We start from the raw sequence: 12139 nt of genomic DNA, 5'->3' as shown, positions 1-12139 counted from the left end.
GGGCCAGAAAAAATGCACGGGCTCTCTGTGTAGCACACCTGTAACGTACCAAGCCTTTCTTCCATGTCTCTGATAGTATTCCTATAATACACAGATATGTGACTATTAGAATAAGAAAGTGTATAAGGAGTGTATGTTAATGAAATTGAGAAAAGTAATTTTTGGAAAAAAATATTTTTTTTACAAGTTTTAATTTTTAGGGTATTATTTAATAAAATTATTTTGTTTTAACTCTTTATATATTTATTACTAGTTTAGATGTTAGCAAGAAAATGTATTATGTCCCTTCTGCCAATGCTTCAGGAAAAGTTGGAAAGAAAAAAAAAAAAAAAAAGACTGATTAAAAAGCACTACTTGCTGTCACAGCTAACCAATAAGTGGAAGGAAACCTACAGTATGTAGGCTCATGGGAATCACTGCTTGTTCATTATACCAATACTAGGTGTAGGTTTTTTTATTTGTTTTTTTTCGGTTTCTAAAATAAATGTTCTCAGCGAGGTGTAGAAACCGCTTACATAAAATGTTTTGGATGGTTTTCTTTCTCTCAATAAAAAAATATTCACTATATTCATTTTTTTTTTGTACACCTGCAGCCCAGTTTCCTTGATGAGAAACTATGGGCGTAACATTCGTACGATATCAGATGATAACACCGCTTCCCACCTCACCCCCACACAACTATCTGTGGACACGTGCAACAACACAGTCACATATTAACAGGAAGACGCTTTGTAGACGGATGAGAAAATAAATGAAGCACAGACAGGAGGAAACCATCAGCGGAGCAGCTGCTGCAACCTGTTTAATCTCTGAAACCAGCAGTTATGTAGTAACATAGCCAGTCTGTGGATACATTATTAAAATTTATTCTGAAAACTCCAGTACATTTGTTTCAGTACACCAGGAATTGTGACATCTTATTATTAGCACAGGACAAATTGGTTACAGCAGTTGGTGACCCTACAAAACCGAACCACCCTGCTGGCGTTTTACATAAGAGCATGTACAAAAAAGATTTTACCAAGGTTTTAAAATCCCCCTGAAATATAAAAATAAATTAATTTTACATTTATTTATTTTTTTTTGTTTGTCTTTTTTGCCAGATTACAAATATTACAAATCAAAATATTATTGTTTTAGTATGAATTATTATTTTTTAAACAATACAAAAAAAAAAAAAAAAGATTCACAAAAGCTTATGTACAGAATGAGGTAAGAACTGTGCCGCAGACACATTACCGGAGAAACGGGTTCTCTCAGTCAGACACAGTGGAGGTCAAATTACAGCGGGGTCTGTTTCTCTATTGCCATTAATAATGCAAACATTTAACTACAGATCAGCAGTCCTTTTACCAACTGCGTAATCACTGTAGCTGTGCACACAATGTTATGAAGCCAGGCAGTAGTCTCTCAATGATATAAATCACGTGAGCCAAGAATTTATACGGGAAACATTACTTACGTCTGACAATGCTTCCCCCTCATGAAAGTGGTTCCATCATCGTGAATTACAATCCCCTGATTCAATTGTACATAACAAACACCCATGTGTTACACTAGTAACTTGTTAAGGAGATGCTTACATCCTCAACCTCATCCGTCTCCGGCATCTCTCTGTGCTAACAGCTCCTCCTTGATGTCAATACAATTACATAAATAAGAGGGATGGGATGAACTGAACATTACATGCCTTAGGAAGACCGCTCCTTGCACTGCAGTTTTGGCGTATGAATGAAAAAGTAACTAGAAAAATGAGAATCAGCTTTTCTAAAACGCGATCGAATTGGCATTCTATTATTAATGTCTTGAAGGAACCAATGTGGTTTTATGTGGTTATGACCGATCCAATTACTTAATTTCCAGCATTATTTCTTACCTATTTCCTCAGCGCCTTTAGTTTGTTCAGTTCAGCGGTGATACAGCCAGTGAGGACATGCAGTGGCCAGTCTCCTGGATCACTGGGTTCCCCCATCGGCCAGCAGGCTCTGTGATATTACAGCATGCGCTGACCAGGAGAGGTCCCCACTAATTGGGAGTATCAAAATACTGCAGAAATGAGCAAACGGCGAGTCCGACTGATCCGTGGGGAGATCTGAACAGAGCGACTCAGTCCTGTGAGTAATTGCATCTAAGTAAGCGGGTTGGAAAGATGCATGCCAACATAGCAAGCGGCATATAGACTTAGTTTGTCACAGACATGTCTAACATTTGCCAGAATAAAAAATACAAAACAAAAATAACATGGTGCCATTGAAACATATTGGTTATCGAACACACAGATGATGTCTGGGGATTCAGACGGTTGCATAACTCATTGTTCAGAAATAAATAATCATTAACCACAGCCAGATTTAGTGACACAGCATACAGAGCAACTAGTGCAATGTGAATGCCTCCTGCAGTCCTGCCTCACGTTTCTGCTCTGGGAGCTTTATCAACAGGCACTTTCAATGGTACAATATGGCTCCCAGCAACCTTATCGTCCCTCTGTATTCTATTACTTCAGTCTGAAAAACGAACATCAACTGCTGGAACACATGACGGGCAACAATTCTATTTCATCAATACCTTTAGGTGACCAGTGGTGAGAGCTTAATGTTGGACAGAAATTGCACCAAATACAAACAAGCGCCACTTAGCAGCCAGAAGTCACTGATCACCATTCATTACTTCAGCCATAATGAAAACAGTGTTTTACCTTTCCCAGGCTTAATATAGCCGCATTTCAGTGCAACAAAGCAACAAGACAGTTTAAAGGAATAAATATCTATAGCCTTGGAAGGCTGTCGTCGCTTCCCACCTCTCTGGGCCCGTGGGCCCGCAACATACTGCAATGTCTTGCTTGTCCATCTAGAGTTGGTGAGAGAACAATGAATGTTTTGTCAAGTCAACTTAGTTTGCTTGGTTTCCTTGCTACAGAAGGGAAGACGTCTATTTGCAGAGAGCTAAGTGCCAGGCGGACGTATGAACCCGTTCTCCTCACAAATCAACTCTTATCTTGCATAACTGGTCCCGTTTTATCTCCAAGTCTCTAAGGAGAAACAAAAAGTGCTTTCAATACATATACACAGGTAATTAAGGAATATCATGGGTCTGATCCCTGTTTGTATCACTATGGTACTCTGTACTAAACAAAAGAACAAAACAACTTTTTGAAGAGTGCCTGCCACATACACAAATGTGAGGCAGACATTTTTATTAGCATGTAGTTAATATAGCCAATCGCAATCAATGACTTCAGTGAGCTACTGCATGGAACGTGTTTAGGAAGCAGTACTTCACAAATTCTGCCCACACCTTACAATGAACGGATTCCATGAATGTTCTTCAACATGTGACAGCCACTACATTAAGTGATATCAATTGGTCCTGGGCAATGGCTAGGCTGCACTCTGCAATGTTGACTCAGCTCACAAAATGGCTGCCGTACAGAATGCAGATCACATAGATGTCATATAGGTTAATCTACATATAGTATAATTGGAACTAAAAGGTCCGTAACTGTAACATTCTCAACCAAAACACAATGGTGGTGCCTGTGCTAATAACCACAGTAACCAGAGGTTTCCATACTGTACAAGATAAAGGAGAGAATGACTGGTTGGCCTGAGTGGCAGCCCTTTGATGTCTGCACCTCAGACTGGTTTGAAGCCCCATGTTGTTTCTGGATGGATGGATGGATGGATGGATGGATGGAACACCACAGCGGAGACTACAGCTACAACACTGTACAGAGTGGCTCAGTGAAGAGAAAGAAGTATAACCTGCATGTATTGTAGGATGTAGTGAGCACTTACTGCAACTTTCTGTGCTGCGTTGTCTGCGTGCATGGCCAGGAAAGGGTTGACAGTGCTGGAGTGGAGCGAGGAGTTCTGAGCTCCAGCTAGCAGGTTGTTGAGGGGTAACTGAGCGGCAGCAGGGATCTGCAGCTGCTGAAGGTCTGGCTGGTGGTGGTGCTGCTGCGGGTGTTGGTGCTGTTGCTGCTGCTGCTGTATTAGCTGATAGAACAGGGCATGGTGCTGCTCCTGGGGGTGAGAAACACAAGACAAGTGAACATACTGTATCACTGTAACCACCTGCTGGTAGGGTGCACCTCTCTCTCAGTGCTGTCTGCTGTGTGTCCACTCTCAGGGTCCACATAAGACAGGTTACCACCAAGCTTTATATAAACTGAGCAATACACTACAGCAGTAATTCAGGTACCGCGGACAGGTGGCTTTGCATGCGCCTCCTACCGTAAGTACTGTACTATTAGTAAAGACTATCTGCATAATAACAGAATTTCTAGCTGTGACTTACCCATAACACCTATCACACAGCCCTTAATCTTGCCCCATAACCATTTAGTGGCTGCATTATGACTACAGTGCAAAGTACAGTGTAAAAGAACATCTTCTGTTATTTCCCCTTTAAATGCTAGATTCTGTCCTGCGGTATGAAAACTGCCCATTGTAAGACGGCACATGGATAGGAACTCCAATCTCCAAATTAGAGTATCCAGTCTTCCAAACTAACCAGGTGATAATTATAGCAGCAGGTCCAAGGAGCCCAGATTATACATGTGCGGGTGCTACACTAGTTTAGTAAGGCACCTTGGTGGTGGTTATTTGGAGGTTGCTGTGTAACTTACAGGCGTGAGCTGCTGAGAACTCAGGAGCTGCTGGAACTGCTGGTGCTGCTGATGAAGGAGAAGCTGCCTCTGCTGGTCAGAGAGGAGGCCTAATCCCGAGGCACTGCAAGACAAACACAGCCTTTTATGAACACGTCCGCTGCACAATATGGTCCTGCCGGCTGTGACAATCTCAGCCCTCTTATTACAGCTAGCAGCCCAGGGCTGTTCTGCACGGACCAAAGCAACACAGCACAAAATGCAGGAGAAAACATTTATATCATTGATAACAATAACAGCATCAAACCGAGATTATATTTCAAGTATATACATGTGCGACACACTGTAGAAGCTGCCACTATCTGGGCTCAACCAATAAGCAGCCTGTTTAGTGACTTGGAACTAATGACATCGCTAAGGCACTAAGGTCTATGTACTGAGCCTCCCCAAGGCTTAGTTATAGACCACTGAGGCAGATGTATTAAGCCTGAAAAAGTGATAAAGCAGTGATAAGTGTAAGGTGATAACGCACCAGCCAATCATTACGGATTTGAAAAATTATAGAAACTGATTGGCTGGTGCATTATCACCTTGCACTTATCACTTTATTATAATTTCTCTATCCCTTCTCCAGGCTTAAGACATCTGCCCCTGTATGCCTTATGTCGCAGAGATGTGGTGCACTACTTAGGCAGCATGCCCATTCAGTGGTCTGGTCAATAAAATGCGAGCCGCTATGTGTGAGAGGTGCCTTTGAAGAGCTGTATTCTTAAGGTCAAGGTGAATTCCTGGCAATTACGTCCAAAAGTATTAAACGTTACAAGGTACAATAATTACATGAAAGCATTAATCCTTTATTTTTGAAGGTCATTTATAAAAACTGTAATCCTGCCAGCAATAATCGGAGTCAATCAGATAATGGGTATGGGATTAAAGCAAACAAAGCTACATAGGTAGAGTCTATCATTAAGAGATGATGATGCTATCGCCTTACCTGTTTGTTAATGTGGAAGAAATTGGGTGGGTTACGTTAGGCAATATTGTCCCATGCGTTAATGCAGTAGTCTGAGGCAATGTTGCCGGAGTCTGGATGACTCCATTCAGGGCCCCAACAATGCCATTAATAGCTAGCTGGTTTGCTGGCAAACCTCCAATTATTGCACCCACTCCCGGCATGGCAGGAAGAGCTGGCGTGACTGTGTGTATGCCACTGGTTAATGTTCCCATAGTGACGCCACTGTGTCTCTGCACCCCTGGAATGTGCTGTGCTGGGCTGTGCCTATCAGGGGGTGGCGTGGAAAGTGATGAACTACTGCTGGTGCTCTGCCTACTTGAGGCGAGTTCCTGAAAAAGAACAATAAAAAAAAGTTTTGTCATTGTCAATGGGTACACAAAGGAAATCCATAAAGGACCTTTCTACTTTTCCTGCTCAGACACAGATACCGTTATTTTACAGCTAATTCCACCTACATCAACGAATGTCAATAACTCTGCCTGTAAATCGTGCACAAATATGTTTTTCATAAGTTTGTGAGGTAAAATCCCGGCGCCGCTTGCTGCACAACCTACACTCGAGTTTCCACAAACATCATCTCACTCTAGTGGCTTAATACCTTCTCTGACACTAGACAATGGAAGCAGCCATTTTGTGGGCTATACAAACATGCCCTACAATCTAACATCACCACTGCAGACTAAGGAATAGTGGTGGCCGCCATTTTGTAAGATGAATCATTTATACGAGAGAATGAAATCTATCAATTCATTAAGAACTAGTGACATTAATAGTTCACTAATTAACTGATTTGAAATGTCATGAAAATCCATTCAGCGCATAAGATGGCTGACTCCATTTTGTGTAGGTGACTGGTACACTTTTAGCATAATTTCCATTTAGTTAAAAAGTATTCAACCAGAAAACAGATTTGCTGCAGATTACACTTCAGAATGAATAACAAAGAATGAACAAAAACAAAAGTGAATTATAGGGATGTTGGATTTCAAACCAGTTTGCAAGAGTAATTTATATTCTAAAATATTGTGTTTGTGACTTGCTGAAACGCATCAGTCCTTATACCCAATGTATACAGAACTTTCTAGTATTCCGGCCAATTTAGAGGCTTTCTGCCTTCCTTCCTTCAACATGAGAACCGGGCTGTAGCAGGAGTTAACGAGTGACAAACCTGATGTATAGCTGGATGAGCGCTCTCTGTCTGAAAGTTTCCCAGGCGAGGACTTTTACTGATATTCAATGAATCTGTGTTAGATGCTAGAAAAATCCAAACAAATATTATAATCTCCAGCAATAAGTAATGAATGATTACAATTTGAGGGTGACTGTTTATCTATAATAATTATCTTAAGTATTAGTATACAGATGTGTCCTCGTACACCTATCCCTTTTGGACACATGAGGTGCAAGATCTCTGGGGCCATTCAGGTGCTGCGTTGTTTATCCTCAATTTTGCAACTTTTTTTTGTTGCAAAGGAATTGGAATAAAGTAGCAGATTAATCATAATGATGCTTGGAACGGAAGCTATCCATTGCCTGTTTAACATGGATTGTGTACATTTTCCTCAACGGTGCTACATTTTCCTTCATTGTGTTACTTGTTCCTTAATTTCTAATCTGAGATTGCTTTTAGTGTACTAGGTGTTTAGGATTAGTGTTTTAGTGCGATGTGAAGATGTGTATGTATCATATGTTGATTTTATATTATGACAATAAGCACGTAACAGAGGGGCAGATGTATAAAGCCTGGTGAAGTGATAAATTGAAAGGTAATAACGCACCAGCCAGTCAGCTCCTAACTGTCATTTTTCAAACCCGGCCTGTAATAATAAGAATTTACTTACCGATAATTCTATTTCTCGGAGTCCGTAGTGGATGCTGGGGTTCCTGAAAGGACCATGGGGAATAGCGGCTCCGCAGGAGACAGGGCACAAAAAAAGTAAAGCTTTACTAGGTCAGGTGGTGTGCACTGGCTCCTCCCCCTATGACCCTCCTCCAGACTCCAGTTAGGTACTGTGCCCGGACGAGCATACACAATAAGGGAGGCATTTTGAATCCCGGGTAAGACTCATACCAGCCACACCAATCACACCGTACAACTTGTGATCTAAACCCAGTTAACAGTATGACAACAGAAAGGGCCTCTTAAAGATGGCTCCTTAACAATAACCCGAATTAGTTAACAATAACTATGTACAAGTATTGCAGACAATCCGCACTTGGGATGGGCGCCCAGCATCCACTACGGACTCCGAGAAATAGAATTATCGGTAAGTAAATTCTTATTTTCTCTATCGTCCTAAGTGGATGCTGGGGTTCCTGAAAGGACCATGGGGATTATACCAAAGCTCCCAAACGGGCGGGAGAGTGCGGATGACTCTGCAGCACCGAATGAGAGAACTCCAGGTCCTCCTTTGCCAGGGTATCAAATTTGTAAAATTTTACAAACGTGTTCTCCCCCGACCACGTAGCTGCTCGGCAGAGTTGTAATGCCGAGACCCCTCGGGCAGCCGCCCAAGATGAGCCCACCTTCCTTGTGGAGTGGGCTTTTACAGTTTTAGGCTGTGGCAGGCCTGCCACAGAATGTGCAAGTTGAATTGTGTTACAAATCCAACGAGCAATCGACTGCTTAGAAGCAGGTGCGCCCAACTTGTTGGGTGCATACAATATAAACAGCGAGTCAGATTTTCTGACTCCAGCCGTCCTTGCAATGTATATTTTTAAGGCTCTGACAACGTCCAACAACTTGGAGTCCTCCAAGTCGCTAGTGGCCGCAGGCACCACAATAGGTTGGTTCAGATGAAATGCTGATACCACTTTAGGGAGAAAATGCGGACGAGTCCGCAGTTCTGCCCTATCCGAATGGAAGATTAGATAAGGACTTTTATAAGATAAAGCCGCCAATTCAGATACTCTCCTGGCAGAGGCCAGGGCTAGTAACATAGTCACTTTCAATGTGAGATATTTCAAATCCACCTTTTTCAATGGTTCAAACCAATGGGATTTGAGGAAATCTAAAACTACATTTAGATCCCACGGTGCCACCGGAGGCACCACAGGAGGCTGTATATGCAGTACTCCCTTGACAAAAGTCTGGACCTCAGGGACAGAGGCCAATTCTTTTTGGAAGAATATTGACAGGGCCGAAATTTGAACCTTAATGGATCCCAATTTGAGACCCATAGATAATCCTGATTGCAGGAAATGTAGGAAACGACCCAGTTGGAATTCCTCCGTCGGAACCTTCCGATCCTCGCACCACGCTACATATTTTCGCCAAATGCGGTGATAATGTTTCACGGTGACTTCCTTCCGTGCCTTAATCAAGGTAGGAATGACTTCTTCTGGAATGCCTTTCCCTTTTAGGATCTGGCGTTCAACCGCCATGCCGTCAAACGCAGCCGCGGTAAGTCTTGAAAAAGACAGGGACCCTGCTGTAGCAGGTCCCTTCTCAGAGGTAGAGGCCACGGTTCGTCCGTGAGCATCTCTTGAAGTTCCGGATACCAAGTCCTTCTCGGCCAATCCGGAACCACTAGTATTGTTCTTACTCTTCTTTGCCGTATGATCTTCAATACCTTTGGTATGAGCGGCAGAGGAGGAAACACATACACTGACTGGTACACCCAAGGAGTTACCAGTGCGTCCACAGCTATTGCCTGTGGATCTCTTGACCTGGCGCAATATTTGTCCAGTTTCTTGTTGAGGCGAGACGCCATCATGTCTACAATTGGTCTTTCCCAACGGTCTATTAACATGTTGAAGACTTCTGGATGTAGACCCCACTCTCCCGGATGAAGATCGTGTCTGCTGAGGAAGTCTGCTTCCCAGTTGTCCACGCCCGGGATGAACACTGCTGACAGTGCTATCACGTGATTCTCCGCCCAGCGAAGAATCTTGGCAGCTTCTGCCATTGCACTCCTGCTTCTTGTGCCGCCCTGCCTGTTTACATGGGCGACCGCCGTGATGTTGTCCGACTGAATCAACACCGGCTTTCCTTGCAGGAGAAGTTCCGCCTGGCTTAGAGCATTGTAGATTGCTCTTAGTTCCAGAATGTTTATGTGAAGAGACTTTTCCAGACTCGTCCATACTCCCTGGAAGTTTCTTCCTTGTGTGACTGCTCCCCAGCCTCTCAGGCTGGCGTCCGTGGTCACCAGGATCCAATCCTGAATGCCGAATCTGCGGCCTTCTAATAGGTGAGCCTTCTGCAACCACCACAGAAGTGACACCCTTGTCTTTGGTGACAGGGTTATTCGCAGGTGCATCTGCAGATGCGACCCTGACCATTTGTCCAACAGATCCCTTTGGAATATTCTTGCATGGAATCTGCCGAATGGAATTGCTTCGTAAGAAGCCACCATTTTTCCCAGGACTCTTGTGCATTGATGTACTGACACTTTTCCTGGTTTTAGGAGGTTCCTGACCAGATCGGATAACTCCTTGGCTTTTTCCTCTGGAAGGAAAACCTTTTTCTGAACCGTGTCCAGAATCATTCCTAGGAACAGCAGACGAGTTGTCGGGATTAAATGGGATTTTGGAATATTCAGAATCCACCCGTGTTGTCTTAGCACCTCTTGAGATAGTGCTAAAGCTGTCTCCAGCTGTTCTCTGGACCTTGCCCTTATTAGGAGATCGTCCAAGTATGGGATAACTAATACGCCTTTTCTTCGAAGAAGAATCATCATCTCGGCCATTACCTTGGTAAAGACCCGAGGCGCCGTGGACAATCCGAACGGCAGCGTCTGAAACTGATAGTGACAGTTTTGAACAATGAACCTGAGGTACCCCTGGTGTGCGGGGTAAATCGGAACGTGTAGATACGCATCCTTGATGTCCAAGGATACCATAAAGTCCCCTTCTTCCAGGTTCGCTATCACTGCTCTGAGTGACTCCATCTTGAACTTGAACTTTTTTATGTAGAGGTTCAAGGACTTCAGATTTAGAATAGGCCTTACCGAGCCATCCGGCTTCGGTACCACAAATAGAGTGGAATAATACCCCTTTCCTTGTTGTAATAGGGGTACTTTGACTATCACCTGCTGAGCGTACAGCTTGTGAATGGCTTCCAACACCCTCTCCCTTTCGGAAGAGACGGTTGGTAAGGCAGACTTCAGGAAACGATGAGGAGGATCCGTCTCTAATTCCAACCTGTACCCCTGAGATATTATCTGCAGGATCCAGGGGTCTACCTGCGAGTGAGCCCACTGCGCGCTGTAATTTTTGAGACGGCCCCCCACTGTCCCCGAGTCCGCTTGAGAGGCCCCAGCGTCATGCTGAGGTTTTTGCAGGAGCCGGGGAGGGCTTCTGTTCCTGGGAAGGAGCTGCCTGTTGGTGTCTCTTCCCTCTTCCTCTGCCTCGTGGCAGGTACGACAAGCCCTTTGCTCTCTTATTTTTGTAGGAGCGAAAAGGCTGCGGTTGAAAAGTCGGTGCCTTTCTCTGTTGGGGAGTGACTTGAGGTAAAAAAGTGGATTTCCCGGCAGTAGCCGTGGCCACCAAGTCTGATAGACCAACTCCAAATAACTCCTCCCCTTTATACGGCAAAACCTCCATGTGACGTTTTGAATCCGCATCGTCTGTCCACTGTCGTGTCCATAAGGCTCTTCTGGCTGAAATGGACATAGCACTCACCCGAGATGCCAGTGTGCAAATATCCCTCTGTGCATCACGCATATAGATAAATGCATCCTTTATTTGTTCTAACGACAGTAAAACATTGTCCCTATCTAGGGTATCAATATTTTCAATCAGGGATTCTGACCAAACTACTCCAGCACTGCACATCCAGGCAGTTGCTATAGCTGGTCGTAGTATAACACCTGCATGTGTGTATATATTCTTTTGAATAACTTCCATCTTTCTATCTGATGGATCCTTAAGTGCGGCCGTCTCAGGAGAGGGTAACGCCACTTGTTTGGATAAGCGTGTGAGCGCCTTGTCCACCTTAGGGGGTGTTTCCCAGCGCGCCCTAACCTCTGGCGGGAAAGGGTATAATGCCAATAACTTTTTTGAAATTATCAACTTTTTATCAGGAGCAACCCACGCTTCATCACACACGTCATTTAATTCTTCTGATTCAGGAAAAACTGTTTGTAGTTTTTTCACACCATACATAATACCCTGTTTTACGGTATCTGTAGTATCAGCTAAATGTAACGTCTCCTTCATTGCCAAAATCATATAACGTGTGGCCCTACTGGAAAATACGTTTGAATTTCTACCGTCGTCACTGGAATCAGTGCCCGTGTCTGGGTCTGTGTCGACCGACTGAGGCAAAGGGCGTTTTACAGCCCCTGACGGTGTTTGAGGCGCCTGGACAGGCATTAATTGATTGTCCGGCCGCCTCATGTCCTCAACTGACTGTTTAAGGGAAGATAAACCATCACGTAATTCCACAAATAAAGGCATCCATTCTGGTGTCGACCCCCTGGGGGGTGACATCTGCATATTTGGCAATTGCTCCGCCTCCACACCAATATCGTCCTCATACATGTCGACACCACGTACCGACACACACCGCAAAC

The 12139-nt window shown here is 43.9% G+C and overlaps 1 protein-coding gene across 8 annotated transcripts in view; it reads right to left on the bottom strand.

Annotated features, from left to right (window-relative positions):
* Positions 1–769: 769 nt before the first annotated feature.
* The window catches only part of MLLT10 (MLLT10 histone lysine methyltransferase DOT1L cofactor), a 385956-nt gene continuing 374586 nt past the window's right edge, over positions 770–12139 (bottom strand). For all 8 annotated transcript variants that reach the window (XM_063921568.1, XM_063921569.1, XM_063921575.1 and 5 more), the window contains 5 exons: positions 6793–6878; positions 5604–5953; positions 4631–4733; positions 3798–4025; positions 770–3031 (listed from right to left, as the gene is read on the bottom strand). In XM_063921568.1, coding sequence (XP_063777638.1) covers positions 2987–3031; positions 3798–4025; positions 4631–4733; positions 5604–5953; positions 6793–6878 — 812 coding nt within the window. In that variant the 3' untranslated portion in view covers positions 770–2986. The remainder of the gene's footprint in view (positions 3032–3797; positions 4026–4630; positions 4734–5603; positions 5954–6792; positions 6879–12139) is intronic.

This window comes from Pseudophryne corroboree, chromosome 5, assembly GCF_028390025.1.
Source record: "Pseudophryne corroboree isolate aPseCor3 chromosome 5, aPseCor3.hap2, whole genome shotgun sequence".
NCBI lineage: Eukaryota > Metazoa > Chordata > Amphibia > Anura > Myobatrachidae > Pseudophryne > Pseudophryne corroboree.
Note: the sequence above shows the minus strand (reverse complement) of the source record. Positions and strands in the feature narration are given on the sequence as shown.